Here is a 19756-nt window from a genome sequence, read left to right on the forward strand (position 1 = left end):
TGGCCAGGTGTGAACGTGACGACACCAGCGCAGCCGGGGACGCTGCCCCTCTCTGCCACACAGCTCCAGATCGACCCCGCCCTGCAGGAGTTCCAGCTCGTAGACCTGTCCAGGAGGTTCCTGGCACACGACTCCTTCTGGGCATTGCCCAGCCAGTTCCTGGGCAACAAGGTGAAGGGCCGGGACCGGGCTCACCCCAGGGCAGAGAGGGGACAGCAGCCTGGGAGGGAAGGTGGCAAGTGGAGTCCCCCATCCCTCCGCTGGCACCTTCCGTGGCACAGGGAAGTGTCCGTCTGCTGGGGGACTCTGGGGCAGGAACTGTGCCACCGCGCATGGCAGCCCAGTGCCACGTCCCCAGGGGCCTGGTGACTGCAGCCCGGCTGGTGCTGCAGAGCAGAGGGGCCCCTCCAGACACGCAGCCTCACGTGGGGTTAGAGCGGGGCGAAGGCGCTGGCTGTACCCTGCCCACGCCCCAGGAGCGCCCCCTGCTGGCTGGTCTGGTGAGGCCCTGTCAGCGAAGAGCCAAGGGGGCACCGTGCTGGCCTGAGGCCCTGTGGAGGGCGAGGGAGGGGCTGGGTTCTTTGCAGTGCTCGCAGGGCTGCCCCCGGGGCTGCCAGCTCCCGACTGCCCGCTGACCTGAGCTCTGCCGCTGGTTGCAGGTGGACTCCTACGGCGGGTACCTCAGCTTCAAGGTGCGCTATGGGCTGGCGCGTGGCCAGTCAGAGCCCGTGCAGAAGTCCAACGTGGTGATTGTGGGGAATGGGCAGAAGCTCATCTACCGGGTGCAGGTGCCCACCCAGCCGTCGGTCGTCAACCAGCGCCAGATTCACTTCACAGAGGTGGGTGCTGCTGGAGAGGCAGCGGGCCCCACGTGCCCAGGGAGGGCTGGGGGCGCCTGTCCCCTGTGGCACGCTCTCTCAGCCGCCTGTGCCAATGACCTACTCACTTGGCTTCCAGTAGGGCTCTCGCACCGTGCGGGGGGTGCTGTTCTGCAGCTCATGCCGGCTGGCACTGCCGTGCCCAGCTGGCCCCTTGCAGAGGCGGGAGGCAGGCCCAGCCGGGCAACCGAGACTCGTTCTGTGGCTCACCAAGTGCCCCCGGATGCCTGTGGGCAGCTCCAGGGCAGGCAAAGGCAACGGGAAGCTGGGGTGAAGGAGACGAGATGCTGAGACCCGCCGCTCATCCTCCGCTCCTTAGCAAGGGTGTCCCGCACTGGGCGCGATGCCCTCAGGGGAAACAAAGGCTGCCTTGACTTTCTCTGCCAGCTCCTCCCTGGCCCCGATTGCCAGGAGCACATGGCCAGGGGATTCCCCTGCTCTCCAGTCACCGGGGCAGAGGGATGTCGCATCCAGTGCGGTTGTCAGCACTATGAATGGGCTTCTGCAGCTGCTGTGTGCCTGGCCCTCTGGGTGCAGTGCTGGGATGCCCCCCGGTCCGTATCGCCCTGTGTTCCTGGCACGCACTCGGGGGGCGAATGCAACATTGTCCCTCCCCTGGGCCTTTCCCAGGAGAACTGGCAGCAGGAGTCGGGCGCCCCGGTGAGCCGGGAGACGCTGCTCCTGGCCCTGCAGAACCTGGAGACCATCCTGGTGCAGACGGTCTACGACAACAAGATGGCGAGCGTGGGGCTGAGTGACATCGCCATGGACACCACCACCGTGGAGCTCACCAGCCAGGGCGTGGCGCAGGGCGTCGAGGAGTGCAGGTGCCATCAGGAAACTGCCTGGCTTGGGCAGGGGGAGTCTCCTGCTTCCCAGGGAGCTCAGGGCCCCATCGGTCTGGGCCCAAGGAGCCGTGGGCTGGCTGGTGCCTCTCTTCCCTGTGGGCACCGTGTAGCCAGGACGCACCGTTGCTGCAGCAAGGCAGGGGCCCAGTCTCGGCTTGGTCCCCTGTGACAGGGCTGTGCCCCTGCTGCTGTGCTGCGGGCCCCCCTGTGTGCTGTGGGTCCCCCAGTGCCTGCCATGGGTCCCCCCGTGTGCCGCAGGTCCCCCAGTGCCTGATGCGGGCCCCACCCCAGTTCCTGCCATGGACTCCCCAGTGCCTGCGCTGCGGGGAGGCAGGGGGGCGCGGCAGGGAGGCAGGGAGCACTGCGGGGAAGCAGGGGGGCGCTGCGGGGAGGCAGGGGGGCGCGGCAGGGGGGCGCTGCAGGGACGCAGGGGGGCGCTGCGGGGAGGCAGGGGGGCGCGGCAGGGGGGCGCTGCGGGGAGGCAGGGGGGCGCGGCAGGGGGGCACTGCGGGGAAGCAGGGGGGCGCTACGGGGAGGCAGGGGGGCGCTGCAGGGAGGCAGGGGGCGCTGCGGGTAAGCAGGGGGGTGCTGCGGGGAGGCAGGGGGGCGCTGCGGGGAGGCAGGGGGGCGCGGCAGGGGGGCGCTGCGGGGAGGCAGGGGGGCGCTACGGGGAGGCAGGGGGGCGCGGAAGGGGGGCGCTGCGGGGAAGCAGGGGTGCGCTGCAGGGAGGCAGGGGGGCGCTACGGGCAGGCAGGGGGCGCAACGGGGAGGCAGGGGGGCGCGGCAGGGGGGCGCTGCGGGGAGGCAGGGGGGCGCTGCGGGGAGGCAGGGGGGCGCGGCAGGGGGGCGCTGCGGGGAGGCAGGGGGGCGCTGCGGGGAGGCAGGGGGGCGCGGTAGGGGGGCGCTGCGGGGAAGCAGGGGGGCGCTGCAGGGAGGCAGGGGGGCGCTACGGGGAGGCAGGGGGGCGCGGCAGGGGGGCGCTGCGGGGAGGCAGGGGGGCGCTGCGGGGAGGCAGGGGGACGTGGCAGGGGGGCGCTGCGGGGAGGCAGGGGGGCGCTGCGGGGAGGCAGGGGGGCGCTGTCGCGAAGCAGGGGGGCGCTGCGGGGAGGCAGGGGGGCGCTGCGGGTGGGCGCTGGAGGTAGGCAGGGGGGCGCTGCGGGGGGGCAGGGGGGCGCGGTAGGGGGGCGCTGCGGGGAAGCAGGGGGGCGCTGCAGGGAGGCAGGGGGGCGCTACGGGGAGGCAGGGGGGCGCGGGTAGGGGGGCGCTGCGGGGAAGCAGGGGGGCGCTGCAGGGAGGCAGGGGGGCGCTACGGGGAGGCAGGGGGGTGCAGCAGGGGGGCGCTGCGGGGACGCAGGGGGGCGCTGCGGGGAGGCAGGGGGGCGCGGCAGGGGGGCACTGCAGGGAAGCAGGGGGGCGCTGCGGGGAGGCAGGGGGGCGCGGCAGGGGGGCGCTGCGGGGAAGCAGGGGGGCGCTGTGGGGAAGCAGGGGGGCGCTGCGGGGAGGCAGGGGGGCGCGGCAGGGGGGCGCTGCGGGGAGGCAGGGGGGCGCTGCGGGGAGGCAGGGGGGCGCGGCAGGGGGGCGCTGCGGGGAGGCAGGGGGGCGCTGCGGGGAGGCAGGGGGGCGTGGCAGGGGGGCGCTGCGGGGAAGCAGGGGGGCGCTGCAGGGAGGCAGGGGGGCGCTACGGGGAGGCAGGGGGGCGCGGCAGGGGGGCGCTGCGGGGAAGCAGGGGGGCGCTGCGGGGAGGCAGGGGGACGAGGCAGGGGGGCGCTGCGGGGAAGCAGGGGGGCGCGGCAGGGGGGCGCTGCGGGGAAGCAGGGGGGCGCTGCGGGGAGGCAGGGGGGCGCGGCGGGGGGGCGCGGCGGGGCGGCGGGGGGGCGCGGCGGGGAGGCGGGGGGGCGCTGCCGGGAGGCCGGGGGGCGAGGCAGGGGGGCGCTGCGGGGAAGCCCTGGGGCGCTGCGGGGAGGCCGGGGGGCGGGGCAGGGGGGCGCTGCGGGGAGGCACGGGGGCGCGGTCGGGGGGCGCTGCGGGGAAGCAGGGGGGCGCTGCGGGGAGGCAGGGGGACGCGGCAGGGGGGCGCTGGGGGGAGGCTGGGGGGCGCGGTAGGGGGGCGCTGCGGGGAGGCAGGGGGGCGCGGCAGGGGGGCACTGCGGGGAAGCAGGGGGGCGCGGCAGGGGGGCGCTGCGGGGAGGCAGGGGGGCGCTGCGGGGAGGCAGGGGGGCGCGGCAGGGGGGCGCGGCGGGGAGGCAGGGGGACGCGGCAGGGGGGCGCTGCGGGGAGGCAGGGGGGCATGGCAGGGGGGCGCTGCTGGGAGGCAGGGGGGCGCTGCGGGTAAGCACTGGGGCGCTGCAGGGACGCAGGGGGGCGCGGCGGGGAGGCAGGGGGGCGGGGCAGGGGGGCGCGGCGGGGCGGCAGGGGGGCGCGGCAGGGGGGCGCTGCGGGGAGGCAGGGGGGCGCGGCAGGGGGGCGCTGCGGGGAGGCAGGGGGGCGCGGCAGGGGGGCGCTGCGGGGAAGCAGGGGGACGTGGCAGGGGGGCGCTGCGGGGAAGCAGGGGGACGTGGCAGGGGGGGCGCGGCGGGGAGGCAGGGGGACGTGGCAGGGGGGCGCTGCGGGGAAGCAGGGGGACGTGGCAGGGGGGCGCGGCGGGGAGGCAGGGGGACGTGGCAGGGGGGCGCTGCGGGGAAGCAGGGGGACGTGGCAGGGGGGCGCGGCGGGGAGGCAGGGGGACGTGGCAGGGGGGCGCTGCGGGGAAGCAGGGGGGCGCGGCAGGGGGGCGCTGCGGGGAAGCAGGGGGACGTGGCAGGGGGGCGCTGCGGGGAGGCAGGGGGGCGCGGCAGGGGGGCGCTGCGGGGAGGCAGGGGGGCGCGGCAGGGGGGCGCTGCGGGGAAGTACTGGGGACTGTGCAGTACCCTCAGCGCTGGAGCACCCCAGTCCCAAACCAAGGAAGGGCACCTGCCTCAGGGCATGACCCAAGGGACCAACCTGCTCTCCCCAGCCCCTGGTGAGTGGGGAGGGGACCACTCCGGCTGGCTCCCCTCCCCCACTGTGGAGACCAGGCCGTTGCCGCTGCTCAGGCTCCATCCCCGCTGGAACCAGGGTGGGAGGAAGCACCCTGAGCCCGTGGGATCACCAGGGGGAATGTCAGCCAAGCCCTTGGCTTTCCGTAGCCTGGGACTGTCCCACTCCCTGCGTCCAGCTCCTCCTACGCCCTTCCAGGTGCCCCATCGGCTACTCGGGCCTGTCCTGCGAGAGGTGCGATGCCCGGTTCGAGCGGGTACGCGAGGGCCCCTTCCTCGGCACCTGCTCCGGCTGCAACTGCCACGGGCACTCCAGCTCCTGTGACCGGGTCTACGGCTACTGTCTGGTAAGGGACAGGGCCTGGCTACCTCCTGGCTACCACCTGGCCCCGCCAGCAACGGGAGGGGTGGGGCAGACGCCAGGCGGGCTGGAGCGGGACTCTATGCACCACCCAGGCAATGCCAGGTAGACCGTGGATGAGCAGTGCCGCTCGTGAGGTGCCCAGTCCAGTGCATGCTGGGACATCTGAGCGCAGAGGGGAGTCACTGTGAGGGGCAGGCCTGTGCTCCCTGGTTCACGGTGTGGTGCTGCGCAGGGCGGGTGGCATTGCCTGCCAGGGGCACTGTGCCCCTCGCAGTTTCCTGGAGCCTCAATGACCCATCTCCTCCCTCCCCCAGAACTGCCAGCACAACACAGAGGGGCCTCAGTGTAACAAGTGCAAACCTGGCTTCTTTGGAGATGCCACGAGAGGCAACGCCGCAGCCTGTCGGCCCTGCCCCTGCCCCTACACCGACTCCGCGCGCAGGTGAGTGCTGGGAGGGCTCCCCGCACGGCTCGCAGGGTGTGGGCGCCCCATTGCTGGGCTGCTCCGTGCCTGGCTCCATGCTCCCCGGGGGCTCGCAGGGTGTGGGCGCCCCATTGCTGGGCTGCTCCGTGCCTGGCTCCATGCTCCCCGGGGGCTCGCAGGGTGTGGGCGCCCCATTGCTGGGCTGCTCCGTGCCTGGCTCCGTGCTCCCCGCACGGCTCGCAGGGTGTGGGTGCCCCATTGCTGGGCTGCTCCGTGCCTGGCTCCGTGCTCCCCGGGGGCTCGCAGGGTGTGGGCGCCCCATTGCTGGGCTGCTCCGTGCCTGGCTCCGTGCTCCCCGGGGGCTCGCAGGGTGTGGGCTCCCCATTGCTGGGCTGCTCTGTGCCTGGCTCCCTGCTCCCCCCACGGCTCGCAGGGTGTGGGTGCCCCATTGCTGGGCTGCTCCGTGCCTGGCTCCATGCTCCTCGGGGGCTCGCAGGGTGTGGGGGCCCCATTGCTGGGCTGCTCCGTGCCTGGCTCCATGCTCCCCGGGGGCTCGCAGGGTGTGGGCTCCCCATTGCTGGGCTGCTCCGTGCCTGGCTCCATGCTCCCCGGGGGCTCGCAGGGTGTGGGCGCCCCATTGCTGGGCTGCTCCGTGCCTGGCTCCGTGCTCCCCGGGGGCTCGCAGGGTGTGGGGGCCCCATTGCTGGGCTGCTCCGTGCCTGGCTCCATGCTCCCCGGGGGCTCGCAGGGTGCTAACTGTCTCTGCTTTGCTGCCTGCAGGTTCTCCACCACGTGCTTCCTGGACACAGACGGCCAGGCCACATGCGACGCCTGCGCCCAGGGATACACGGGGCGACGCTGTGAGAGGTGGGTCTCCGGGGCGCTGGTGGAGCAGAGGGGATGTTAGCCCAGGGCGCTGGGGGGTTCTCCTAGCTGGGGAAGGCTGCGGGGAGAGGTAAGCTGAGGGGGCAGCTGGGCCTGGTGTTTGTGTGGGGATGGGCAGCAGGGATGGCACTGGCTCCACGGGAGGGAGAAGGGCATGGACCGGGGACACTCTGAGCTCTCCCACAGTGGGAGATGGATGGGTGCCCGCGGGGAAGTGGGGGGTCAGGGAAGCTGCCCCATAGAGGGGACACCCATGGCCTTGCTCCAGGACGGCCCGTCTGACCCGGCGTCTCGCTCGATTCCCCTGTAGCTGTGCCCCTGGCTACGAAGGGAACCCCATGCAGCCCGGCGGGAGTTGCGTGCAAACCAGTGAGTACCCCCACATGCCCTCTGCCCGTCAGTTCCCCCGGCCCTCGGCACTGCGCTGCTCATCGGCTTCCTGGGAGAGAGACCTCAGCCTCGCCCCGCGCCCCAGGCAGCCATCCTGGGGCTGCTGTGGGCTCTGCTGGGGACTCACAGCTATCCCTAGGGTCGTGCCCAGCCCCTCAATGAGGAGACTGACAGTCTGGATCTATTCCCTGGGCAGGGCCTCCTCAAACATCACGCTGGGCCCTGCCGTGCCTGGCCCCTGAGCCGTGCGCACCGAGACCCCTACACCGTAGCCTTGAGCCTTGTGTTTGGGAGCCATCAGTGGGGCAGGACAGAATCACTGTGACCCTTGAGGGAGCTCCCCCAGCGACTCCCAGCCCCTCATGATCTCATCCGGACCCAGAACGCCCCAGGGCACAGTCGGTGCTGCAGCTGCTGAGTAGTGTCGTGCCCCCTCCCGCTCCGGCGCCCCTGGCTGCACAGACACCAGCCAGTGCCAAGCAGCCAGGGCTGCCCCAGGGCGTGGTTTGGAGGGTGGGTGAGTGTCTGACTGGCTGCAAACCCCTCTGCTTCCCCAGGCCAGGAGTTCATAAAGTGTGACAAGCGGGGGAGCAGTGACTCCACAGGAGGTGCCTGCCGCTGTAAGGTACGGTGCGCTCCGGTGCTGTGCTCTGCTGTGGTTCTGCTGTGCTGCGCGGCGATGCGCGGGATGGTACAATGCTGCATGGTGCTGTGCGGCATGGTGCGGTGCTGCGCGGTGCTCTGGTGTGATGCAGTGCTGCACGGTGCTGTGCGGCATGGTGCGGTGCTGCGCGGTGCTCTGTGGTGTGATGCAGTGCTGCACGGTGCTGTGCGGCATGGTGTGGTGCTCTGGTGCGGCACAGTGCTGCACAGCACAGCACAATGCTGCGCAGTGCTGTGCGATGCGGTGTGGTACAATGCTGTGTGGTGTGATATGATGCAGTACGGCATGGTACGGTGTGATACTCGATGGTCTGGTGCAGTGCAGTATGGTGTGGTGAGGCGCAGTGCGGTATGGTTTAGTATGGTACAGTACAGTGCGGTGTGGTACAGTGCAGTGCAAGGCTGTGCAGTTTGGTGGTGCGCGGTGTGTTTCAGTGCAGTGCGGCACAGTGCAGTGATGTGCAGTGTGCTGTGGTGTGGCACAGTGCTGTGCGGTGCGATACGGTGCAGTACGGTGTGATACTCTATGGTGTGGTGCAGTGCAGTATGATGTGGTGAGGTGCGGCGTTGCATGGTACAGTTTAATATGGTATGGTATGGGGCAGTGTGGTACAGTGCAATACGGGGCTGTGTGGTTTGGTGTTGCACGGTGTGTTGCACTGCAGTATGGTGCTGTGTGGTGTGTTGCAGCATGGTGCTGTGCTGTGCTGTACAGTGAGGTGCTGAGCAGTGCGTTGCAGCACGGTGTGTTACAATGCAGCTTAGCCCTATGCAGTGCCATGTGGTGCGTTGCCGTGCTGCATGGTGCAGTGTGGCGCAGTGCGGTGCTGTACGGTGCATTTCAGTGCGGCACACTATTGCATGGTGCGGTGTGGCACAACATGGGGCTGTGCAGTGTGTTGCAGTGCGGTGCAATGCCGCATGGTGTGGTGCTGTGCGTTGCAGTGCGGTGTGACCCCACTGGCCTGGGGAGCACATTGTGGTGACAGGTATTTGAACAGCAGCAGTGGGAAGCAGAAGCGAGTAATTGGGTGCTGCCTTCCGGACTGGGGGTCAGAGCCTGCCCTGGGGCTGGGGGACGCACGGAGAGGTTTGGGGTAGACAGCTGCATTCGGAGGTCCCAGGGCTCCTGCACCACCCCCTCCCCTAGGGCTCAGGCCCTCGGCCCCGGCACGCCCGCGTGCCCTGGACTGGCTCCATGCCAGGGGCGTCATCCGTTCTGGGGGTGCTGCAGGGGCGGCTCTGTTCCCCGGGGTCAGGAGGGGAGAGGAGGGGACCCTCAGCCCAGCCTGAGTACAGTGACCCTCCCCAGCCATTGTGCTGGGCAGCTGCTCTGCCATCTCCGCGGCTCACCTTCAACCGCGGCAGCTGTGCCCTGCAGCCCTTTGCCTGGAGCTGCACCCGCTAGTGCCACCAGCATGCCCCTGTGCGTGCAGGACCCAGGGAACTCCCCCTCCCCCGGGGTCCCCAGCGCCAGGACTTGGTGCCATGCCCACCTGAGAGCGGGCCAGAGGCCCGGGCCAACACGAGATGGGTCGGATCCCTGGAGGAGCCCTGGGGCCCTGCCAGGCTGGGGCAGTGGGAGCAGCCCTGCTGCATGCCCAGCCTGCGCCGTGTTGCTCAGTGCCATCCCTCCGTCTCTTCTGCAGCCCAACGTGGCGGGACGTCTCTGCAACGAGTGCACGTCTGGAGCCTTCCACCTGAGCGAGCAGAACCCCGACGGCTGCCTGAAGTGCTTCTGCATGGGGGTGTCCCAGCAGTGCGCCAGCTCCTCCTGGAACAGAGAGCAGGTACCCCCCGCGGGCAGCACCTCCCCCCCCGAGAGCCCCACCAGGCAGGTACCCCCCGCAGGCAGCACCTCCCCCCCCGAGAGCCCCACCAGGCAGGTACCCCCCGCAGGCAGCACCTCCCCCCCCGAGAGCCCCACCAGGCAGGTACCCCCCGCAGGCAGCACACCCCCCCCCGAGAGCCCCACCAGGCAGGTACCCCCCATGGGCAGCACCCCCCACCCCCGAGAGCCCCACCAGGCAGGTACCCCCCGCAGGCAGCACCCTCCCCCGAGAGCCCCACCAGGCAGCCACCCCCCGCCGGCACCACCCCCCCCCGAGAGCCCCACCAGGCAGGTACCCCCCTCAGGCTGCACCTCCCCCCCGAGAGCCCCACCAGGCAGGTACCCCCCGCAGGCAGCACCTCCCCCCCCGAGAGCCCCACCAGGCAGGTATCCCCCACGGGCAGCACCCCCCCCCTGAGAGCCCCACCAGGCAGGTACCCCCCATGGGCAGCACCCTCCCCCCCCGAGAGCCCCACCAGGCAGGTACCCCCCGCAGGCAGCACCCTCCCCCGAGAGCCCCACCAGGCAGGTACCCCCCGCAGGCAGCACCTCCCCCCCCGAGAGCCCCACCAGGCAGGTACCCCCCGCAGGCAGCACCTCCCCCCCCGAGAGCCCCACCAGGCAGGTATCCCCCACGGGCAGCACCTCCCCCCCCGAGAGCCCCACCAGGCAGGTACCCCCCACGGGCAGCACCCCCCCCCCAAGAGCCCCACCAGGCAGGTACCCCCCACAGGCAGCACACCCCCCGAAAGCCCCACCAGGCAGGTACCCCCCGCAGGCAGCACCTCCCCCCCCGAGAGCCCCACCAGGCAGGTACCCCCCGCAGGCAGCACCTCCCCCCTGACAGCCCCACCAGGCAGGTACCCCCTACGGGCAGTACCTCCCCACCCAGAGACCCCCTCAGAGCAGGTATCCCCCGCGGGCAGCACCCCCCCCCCCGAGAGCCCCACCAAGCAGGTACCCCCCATGGGCAGCACCTCCCCCCACCCCCCGAGAGCCCCACCAGGCAGGTACCCCCCGTGGGCAGCACCTCCCCCCCCGAGAGCCCCACCAGGCAGGTACCCCCTATGGGCAGCACCTCCCCCCCCCGAGAGCCCCACCAGGCAGGTACCCCCCATGGGCAGCACCTCCCCCCACCCCCCGAGAGCCCCACCAGGCAGGTACCCCCCGCGGGCATCAACTCCCCCCCCCGACACCTCCTCAGAGCAGGTTCCCCCCCGAGGCAGCACCTCCCCTCCCCCCGCTGAGAGCCCCACCAGGCAGGTACCCCCCGCGGGCAGCATCTCCTCACCCAGAGACCCCCTCAGAGCAGGAACCCCCTGCGGGCATCACCTCCCCCCCCCGAGAGCCCCTCAGAGCAGGTACCTCCCCACCCAGAGAGCCTCGCAGGGCAGGGGCACGGCCCCATCAGCACCTTCAGTGGGGCCAGTAGATCTGCCCATGTCAGGCACCACGTTCACTGGCCTGCCCCCCACGTCCCCGATGCAGACGGGTGCTCACGTCGCGCCAGACACAGAGCCCGCAAGAGGACCGTGAGGCGCAGTGAACCCAGGTGTCCTGCTCCGGGCGCAGGGCCACCAGCTGACAGTGTTTGTGTTGCAGGTGCGGGCCCTGGATGGTGAGCGGGCGCACTTCAGCCTGGCCAACCTGGCCAACACCCGCACGGTCAGCGAGGGCATCCGCTCCCCCAGCCATGCTGAGTTGGCCTTTTCCACCTTCCACGCCCTGCCCCGCGATGTCTACTACTGGGTGCTGCCTGACCGCTTCAAGGGAGACAAGGTGCCCCCTCCACTCCACGGTGCCTGGGGCTGACTCGGCCTCCCTCCGGGCAGGCTGGGCTGGCAGCATCATAGTGCAGGGGAAGGGTGGGCACTGAGGGAGGGCTGGTGCTCCGGGGGTGAGCAAAGGGATGGAGTGGGGGAGGCTATGGGTGGGGCCAGATAGTGGGATGGGGGATGCTGTGGGCAGGGCAGGGCGGTGGGATGGAGGAGGGTCTGGGCAGGGGGCTGGGCTGGGGGCAGGGGATGCTGTGGGCAGGGCAGGGCGGTGGGACAGGGGAGGCCCTGGGGGCCGGGGGCTGGGGGCTGGGGGCGGGGCAGGCTGTGAACAGTGGGCTGGGCAGTGGGCGGGGCCAGGCAGTGGGAGCAGGGGAGGGGCTGGGGGCTGGGGGCGGGGCAGGCTGTGAACAGTGGGCTGGGCAGTGGGCGGGGCCAGGCAGTGGGAGCAGGGGGGGCTGTGGGCGGGGCTGGGCGGCCAGGCCATGTCCGTCACTCCGGCTGAGTGGCGCTGCCCCACGCAGGTGACCTCCTATGGTGGGGAGCTGCACTACACCGTTATGCACAGCGCGGCGCCCGGCGCCCAGCCCCTGCCCCGCAAACCCGACGTGCTTCTGCGTGGCAACGGCATCTTCCTGCAGCACTTCGCCAAGGCCGGCCCCCTGCCGGGGACCCCCACCCGCTTCACAGTCCCCTTCCGAGAGGTGAGAGCTCCGCCCCCAGGGAGTGGGATGGGACCCTAGCGCCCCTCACCCATCAGCCCCTGGGTGGCCCAGGGCTAACCCATGGTACCCTGCCAGGGTGCCCTGCCCTCACTGCCAGGGACTGGCCCATCGCCCCGCGGGTGGGAGCGCGTATGCCTGCTGCTTGGGGACACGCCACACTATAAAGTACCCAGAATCCCCTGCTCCACCAGCGGCAGCGACTGCTAGAGCGCCCTGGCCTCCAACCTGCTGTAGCCTGTGTGTGGGGCGCGGGCTGGCGCGGGTGGCGCATGTGGCCGGTCACCCTGGCGTTTGCTGTGCCCTCCCTAGCGTGCTTGGCGCCGAGCTGACGGGCAGGACGCCACGCGGGAGCACCTGTTGATGGCGCTGGCCGATATCGACCATTTCATGATCCGGGCATCGTACACGGACAGGCCGGCGGAGAGCAGGTAACGTGGGCGCCGGGGACTGGCCTGGCCTCAGGCTCCAGCCTGGCAAGAGGCAGCGGGAGGCTCGGAGCAGGGGAGAAGCCGTCTTTGCTGGTGTCCCAGCTGTGCCCATTCTGTGGGAAAGGGCCAGTCTGCCAGGCTGAGAGACGGTGCCAGCTACGACTGCTCCCCGGCCTTGTGCACACCCCACACGCATGCACCATACACACCCCACACGTGTACCACACCTGTGCATATGGACATGCCACACACACACCCTCCACACCAGACCCGAAACTCTCCTGCCAGTACCAGGGCAGCTCCCTGCTGGGGAGCCAGAGGCTGCAAGTTTTGGGCTCCTCCTCTTCTTGCCCCCTGAAGCCTTCCTGCCCTTGACCCTGGCAGAGCCTCGGAGAAGGCCCTCCCTGGCAGTGGCGTGGGGCCCAGCTGATCTGGGGGGTCAGAGGCTGTTCCTGGGTCCAGCGTGCCAGAGGGCCGTGCAATGGGACAGCAGGAGAGAGGCTGCTCTAAGTTCAGCCGCGGTAGCTGCCTCTGCCTTGCTCCAGGGAGCCCCTTCTCAAGCTGCTCTGTCCCGCTCTGAAAAGCAGGGGGGACAGGTGGGCATGGAGGGCTGGGACACAGCTGCCCACGCACAGAGGCTCCAGGATGGAGGGTGAGCCTCGATCTCGCCGTCTCACCTGGGATCCTGTGGAGTCTGGCTGTGACCCTTGGGAGACCCTGGCCGGGGCCAGGGACCGGCTGTGCCCAGGCAGCCTGGCCCAGGCCGGTCTCTCTGCGGATGCTGAGCTCCCTCCTGGTCTCTTGTCTCCCAGGCTCTCCAACATCCACATGGACGTGGCCGTGCCCCACGCCACTGGCCTGGAGCGGGCAGTGGAGGTGGAGGAGTGCACCTGTCCCCCTGGCTACCATGGCCCTTCCTGCCAGGTGAGTCTGGCCCTGGAGTAGGCACACAGGGCAGCAGCGCCCCCTCTGGCTGGGGGGCAGCCTCCTCCATGTCATTGAGAGCCATGCAGCAGGGGCACCTCCCAGGTCCAGAGACAGCTGTGGGGCGTAAGCCCTCTGCTCCTCCCTCCAGCTGCTGGGCAGCCCTTCTGGAGGGGCTGGTGTCTTGCCGGTGCCAGGCCTGGGTGGCAATGGGGCCCTCACTGGCATACAGGGAGTCAGGGAGCAGTCCCAGTGTTGGGGAGGCTCTAATTGTGTCACCTGGGGGCAGGGTCTGAGCCGTATCATGGGGGCTGGGCAGTGTGCCCCATGCCAGCATGATAGCTGCATGGCCTATTTGGAATCGGAGGGCCAGGGGGCCCTTGCTGAGTGAGTCTGATCCGTGTGCCAGGCCGACCTCATTGCTGCTGTGTGTGGCACTGACTCCAGGAGGGGCAGCGGGAGGGCGCGTGGAGGGCGGGGTTGCAGCAAGAAAGGCCGCAGCCTCCCGGAGGCCTCTGAGCACGGAGTCCAAAGGACAAAGCTCCCTGGGAGACCCTCCCTTGGCCTGAGCTGGAGGGAGGGGTCTGGGGGTGGCATATCTTGCCTGGCACCAGGGCAGGGTCCCAGCCGGGCCTGGCGCCTGGGGCAGGGTCCCAAGCCTGCCTGGTGCCTGGGGGAGGGTCCCAGCCCTGCCTGGTGCCTGGGGCAGGGTCCCAGCCCTGCCTGGTGCCAGGGGAGGGTCCCAGCCATGCCTGGTGCCTGGGGGAGGTTCCCAAGCCTCCCAGGTGCCGGGGGAGGGTCCCAGCCGTGCCTGGCGCCGGGGGAGGGTCCCAGCTGTGCCTGGCTCCGGGGGAGACTCCCAGCCCTGCCTGGCGCCGGGGGAGGGTCCCAAGCCTGCCAGACCCCGGGGGAAGGTCCCAGCCCTGCCTGGTGCCTGGGGCAGGGTCCCAGCTGTGCCTGGCTCCAGGGGAGAGTCCCAGCCCTGTCTGGCGCCGGGGGAGGGTCCCAAGCCTGCCAGGCCCCGGGGGAAAGTCCCAGCCCTGCCTGGCGCCAGGGGAGGGTCCCAGCTGTGCCTGGCTGTGGGGGAGGGCCCGAGCCGTGCCTGGCTGTGGGGGAGGGCCCGAGCCGTGCCTGGCGCCGGGGGAGAGTCCCAGCCGTGCCTGGCGCCGGGGGAGGGTCCCAGCCCTGCCTGGCGCGGGGGAGAGTCCCAGTCCTGCCTGGCTCCGGGGGAGGGCCCGAGCCGTGCCTGGCGCCGGGGGAGGGTCCCAGCCCTGCCTGGCGCCGGGGGAGGGTGGATTTAGGAACCCACTGGCTCTGTTCTCTCCCCGAAGGACTGCGACATGGGCTATGCTCGCACCTCCAGCGGCCTCTACCTGGGTACCTGTGAGCGCTGCGACTGCAGCGGGCACTCGGGCGAGTGTGATGCTGAGACGGGAGACTGCCAGGTGAGCCCTGCCCCTGTGAGCTGCCCTATCTGGGGTGGGTCTGTGAGGGCGGTTGTGTGACTCAGCAGGGATGTCCCCTGCCATGTGACATCCTGCACTCTGCCCTGGCCTGCTCCCAGGGCTTCCTGTGGGGCCTGAGCAGAGGGCCTGTGCCCAGAGCCAGGCCAGCCAGCTCCCCTCAGGGACCCCTTGGTGAGCTCCCTGGCTCCGGGGGATGAGGCTGGCCTGGGACAGACAGTGGGTGCCAGTGACCTATGCAGCACCTTGTGGGGTATCTGGGGCTCCAGGTTCCTGGGCAGGTGCCAGGCTGCAGTGAGAGTGAGGGGGCGTCAGAGTGGAGCTGGCAGGGCCTGGCTATAAGAGATAAGAACATAAGAACAGCCAGAGTGGGTCAGACCAAAGGTCCATCTAGCCCAGTATCCTGTCTGGTGACAATGGCCAATGCCAGGTGCCCCAGGGGGAATGCACAGAACAGGTGATCATCAAGTGATCCATCCCATTGCCCGTTCCCAGCTTCTGACAAACAGAGGCTAGGGACACCATCCCTGCCCAGCCTGTCTGATAGCCACTGATGAACCTGTCCTCCATGAACTTCTCTAGTTCTTTTTTGAACCCTGTTATAGTCTTGGCCTTCACAACATCCTCTGGCAAGAAGTCCCATAGGCTGACTGTGCGTTGTGTGAAAATATACTTCCTTTTGTTTGTTTTAAACCTTCTGCCTAGTAATTTCACTGGGTGACCCCCAGTTCTTGTGTTATGTGAAGGAGTAAATAACACTTCCTTATTTACTTTCTCCACACCAGCCATGATTTTATAGACCTCAATCCTATCCCCCCTTAGTCGTCTCTTTTCCAAGCTGAAAACACCCCTCGGTCTTATTAATCTCACCTCACATGGAAGCTGTTCCATACCCCTAATCATTTTTGTTGCCCTTTTCTGAACCTTTTCCAATTCCAATCTATCTTTTTTGACATGGGGCGACCACATCTGCACACACTATTCAAGAAGTGGGCGTACCATGGATTTATACAGAGGCAATATGATATTTTCTGTCTTATTATCTATCCCTTTCTTAATGATGCCCAACATTCTGTTTGCTTTTTTGTCTGCCACTGCACATTCAGAGAACTATCCACAGTGACTCCAAGATCTCTTTCTTGAGTGGTAACAGCTAATTTACACCCCATCATTTTAAATGTACAGATTCCTTCTCTTTCCTTCTCAGAACTGCCAGGACAACACCGAGGGCACCAGGTGCGAACGCTGCCAGCCAGGTTACTATGGTGACGCCCGACGAGGGACCCCAACAGACTGCCAGCCCTGCCCATGCTACGGGCCATACGCCACCAGCCAGTACGTCCCGACAGCCTGGGGAAGTCCCACCTCACAGGGCTTCTGCTCACTCCATGTCTTGTGTCGTCCTGTCTGTCTGTTGGTCCATGGGGTGGGCCGGGGGCAGGGCTGAGCTGGGCATGACTCTTCTTCATCCTCTTCTCAGGGCCACGAAAACCTGCTTCTTGGACATGGACGGACAGCCCACGTGTGATGCCTGCCCCACGGGCTACGTGGGACGCCAGTGCCAGAGGTACGGGGGGTGCCAGTCTGTCCCTGCCCAGACACCACTCAGGGACTGCCCCATGCACCCTGCTTGGCTCACCTGAGTGTCAGTCTGTGGTGGTCTGGGGCAGTGGAATCGGCACTGACTGCATGGTGCCAGGGGTGCCCCCAATGCCAGTGTAGGTCACTGCTCTGGGAGCCCCAGCAAGGCTCCTGGCACTGGCACTTGGAGGAGGGAACCCCTCTAGGCCCAGCTCGCCCAGCACAGCCTGTCTCCTGCGGAGTCGAAGGGTCTCGGAACCTGGCCGTGGGGCTGCCTGTGGCTGCTGCCCGGGTGTGGGGTGCCAGGGCTCTGGGGTTGGTTAAGGACTGTAGGGCTCGGGCAGGGGGCTCAGTTGGGAAGGAAGCTCCTCCAGCCCTAGTGCTGAGGCCAGGGCTCCCCATGCTCCTGCCCGGCAACCAGCCCCTGAATGCTCTGGGGGCCCAATTCTTCCCCCAGGGGGGCGAGTAACCCCCGTCGGGGCAGCAAGAGCCACTCGTGTTGGGGGGGAAGAGGGCCAGATGCAGAGCTCAGGGCGCCCAACTCCAGGCTGGAAGCAGCATGAGGGCAGCAGAGATACAAAGAACTAAACCAGAGTTGGGGGGGCTGGGAGGGTGGGGGCTGAGGGGCTGTGCGTGAGGGGGCTGTGGGGTATGGGTGTGGAGGGGGGTGGCTGTGTGGGAGGTGGAGATGCAGGACTGGATGAGGGGTGGGACTGGGGGAATGGGCTGTGAGGGAGGGTATGGGGGAGGGGTTGTGGGTGTGGGGGCAGTATGTGGGGTGGAGGCGGTGGCGGGGTGGGAGGATGGGGGTGGGGTTGTGGGCGAGGGGGCTGTGAGGTATGGGTGTGGGGGGTGTGGAGGTGCAGGCCTGTGGGTGAGGGGTGGGACTGGGGAATGGGGGGCTGTGAGGGAGGGTATGGGGGAGGGGCTGTGGGTGTGGGGGCAGTATGTGGGGTGGAGGCTGTGGCTGTGTGGGAGGATGGGGGTGGGGTTGTGGGCGAGGGGGCTGTGAGGTATGGGTGTGGGGGGTGTGGAGGTGCAGGCCTGTGGGTGAGGGGTGGGACTGGGGGAATGGGGGGCTGTGAGGGAGGGTATGGGGGAGGGGCTGTGGGTGTGGGGGCAGTATGTGGGGTGGAGGCTGTGGCTGTGTGGGAGGATGGGGGTGGGGTTGTGGGCGAGGGGGCTGTGAGGTATGGGTGTGGGGGGTGTGGAGGTGCAGGGCTGTGGGTGAGGGGTGGGACTGGGGGAATGGGGGGCTGTGAGGGAGGGTATGGGGGGAGGGGTTGTGGGTGTGGGGGCAGTATGTGGGGTGGAGGCTGCGGCTGTGTGGGAGGATGGGGGTGGGGTTGTGGGCGAGGGGGCTGTGAGGTATGGGTGTGGGGTGTGTGGAGGTGCAGGGCTGTGGGTGAGGGGTGGGACTGGGGGAATGGGGGGCTGTGAGGGAGGGTATGGGGGAGGGGTTGTGGGTGTGGGGGCAGTATGTGGGGTGGAGGCTGCGGCTGTGTGGGAGGATGGGGGTGGGGTTGTGGGCGAGGGGGCTGTGAGGTATGGGGGTGTGGGGGTGCAGGGCTGTGGGTGAGGGGGCTGTAGGGTATGGGTGTGGGGGGGTGTGGCTGTGTGAGGGGGTGGGGTTGTGGGCGAGGGGGGGTGGGGGGGTGTGGCTGTGTGAGGGGGTGGGGTTGTGGGCGAGGGGGCTGTGAGGTATGGGGGTGGGGGGTGTGGAGGTGCAGGGCTGTGGGTGAGGGGTGGGACTGTGGGTGAGGGGGCTGTAGGCTAGGGGTGTGGGGGGGTGCGGCTGTGTGAGGGGGTGGGACTGTGGGCGAGGGGGCTGTGAGGTATGGGGGTGGGGGGTGTGGAGGTGCAGGGCTGTGGGTGAGGGGGCTGTAGGGTATGGGTGTGGGGGGCTGCGGCTGTGTGGGAGGATGGGGGTGGGGTTGTGGGCGAGGGGGCTGTGAGGTATGGGGGTGGGGGGTGTGGAGGTGCAGGGCTGTGGGTGAGGGGTGGGACTGGGGTGAGGGGGCTGTAGGGTATGGGTGTGGGGGGGTGCGGCTGTGTGAGGGGTGGGGTTGTTGTGGGCGAGGGGGCTGTGAGGTATGGGGGTGGGGGTGTGGAGGTGCAGGGCTGTGGGTGAGGGGTGGGACTGGGGGCATGGGGGGCTGTGAGGGAGGGTATGGGGGGAGGGGTTGTGGGTGTGGGGGCAGTATGTGGGGTGGAGGCTGCGGCTGTGTGGGAGGATGGGGGTGGGCGAGGGGGCTGTGAGGTATGGGGGTGGGGGTGTGGAGGTGCAGGGCTGTGGGTGAGGGGTGGGACTGGGGGGATGGGGGGCTGTGAGGGAGGGTATGGGGGGAGGGGTTGTGGGTGTGGGGGCAGTATGTGGGGTGGAGGCTGCGGCTGTGTGGGAGGATGGGGGTGGGGTTGGGCAGTGTGTGGGGTGGAGGCTGCGGCTGTGTGGGAGGATGGGGGTGGGCGAGGGGGCTGTGAGGTATGGGGGTGGGGGGTGTGGAGGTGCAGGGCTGTGGGTGAGGGGTGGGACTGGGGGGATGGGGGGCTGTGAGGGAGGGGGTGTGGGGGCAGTATGTGGGGTGGAGGCTGCGGCTGTGTGGGAGGATGGGGGTGGGGTTGTGGGCGAGGGGGCTGTGAGGTATGGGTGTGGGGGGTGTGGAGGTGCAGGGCTGTGGGTGAGGGGTGGGACTGGGGGGATGGGGGGCTGTGAGGGAGGGTATGGGGGAGGGGTTGTGGGTGTGGGGACAGTTTGTGGGGTGGAGGCTGCGGCTGTGTGGGAGGATGGGGGTGGGGTTGTGGGCGAGGGGGCTGTGAGGTATGGGGGTGGGGGGTGTGGAGGTGCAGGGCTGTGGGTGAGGGGTGGGACTGGGGGGTATGGGGGGCTGTGAGGGAGGGTATGGGGGGAGGGGTTGTGGGCGAGGGGGCTGTGAGGTATGGGGGTGGGGGGTGTGGAGGTGCAGGGCTGTGGGTGAGGGGTGGGACTGGGGGTGAGGGGGCTGTAGGGTATGGGTGTGGGGGGGTGCGGCTGTGTGAGGGGGTGGGGTTGTGGGCGAGGGGGCTGTGAGGTATGGGGGTGGGGGGTGTGGAGGTGCAGGGCTGTGGGTGAGGGGTGGGACTGGGGGGTATGGGGGGCTGTGAGGGAGGGTATGGGGGGAGGGGTTGTGGGGGAGGGGCAGTATGTGGGGTGGAGGCTGCGACTGTGTGGGAGGATGGGGGTGGGGTTGTGGGCGAGGGGGCTGTAGGGTATGGGTGTGGGGGGGTGCGGCTGTGTGAGGGGGTGGGGTTGTGGGCGAGGGGGCTGTGAGGTATGGGGGTGGGGGGTGTGGAGGTGCAGGGCTGTGGGTGAGGGGTGGGACTGGGGGCATGGGGGGCTGAAGGGTATGGGTGTGGGGGGGTGCGGCTGTGTGAGGGGGTGGGGTTGTGGGCGAGGGGGCTGTGAGGTATGGGGGTGGGGGGTGTGGAGGTGCAGGGCTGTGGGTGAGGGGTGGGACTGGGGGCATGGGGGGCTGTGAGGGCAAGGAGCAGCCGGGGTTTGGTGGGCTGAAGGCTGGCACAGCCAG

At 69.5% G+C, this 19756-nt stretch overlaps 1 protein-coding gene across 5 annotated transcripts in view; it reads left to right on the forward strand.

Annotated features, from left to right (window-relative positions):
- HSPG2 (heparan sulfate proteoglycan 2) overlaps positions 1-19756 on the forward strand; it is a 147424-nt gene that overhangs the window by 27340 nt on the left and 100328 nt on the right. For all 5 annotated transcript variants that reach the window (XM_044996294.1, XM_044996296.1, XM_044996298.1 and 2 more), the window contains 16 exons: positions 8-171; positions 660-839; positions 1509-1705; positions 4940-5087; positions 5419-5546; positions 6309-6395; positions 6724-6782; positions 7361-7428; positions 9116-9256; positions 10900-11076; positions 11597-11776; positions 12107-12225; positions 13038-13149; positions 14481-14594; positions 15820-15947; positions 16093-16179. In XM_044996294.1, coding sequence (XP_044852229.1) covers positions 8-171; positions 660-839; positions 1509-1705; positions 4940-5087; positions 5419-5546; positions 6309-6395; positions 6724-6782; positions 7361-7428; positions 9116-9256; positions 10900-11076; positions 11597-11776; positions 12107-12225; positions 13038-13149; positions 14481-14594; positions 15820-15947; positions 16093-16179 — 2089 coding nt within the window. The remainder of the gene's footprint in view (positions 1-7; positions 172-659; positions 840-1508; positions 1706-4939; positions 5088-5418; positions 5547-6308; positions 6396-6723; positions 6783-7360; positions 7429-9115; positions 9257-10899; positions 11077-11596; positions 11777-12106; positions 12226-13037; positions 13150-14480; positions 14595-15819; positions 15948-16092; positions 16180-19756) is intronic.

This window comes from Mauremys mutica, chromosome 21 (genome assembly GCF_020497125.1).
Source record: "Mauremys mutica isolate MM-2020 ecotype Southern chromosome 21, ASM2049712v1, whole genome shotgun sequence".
Lineage (NCBI taxonomy): Eukaryota > Metazoa > Chordata > Testudines > Geoemydidae > Mauremys > Mauremys mutica.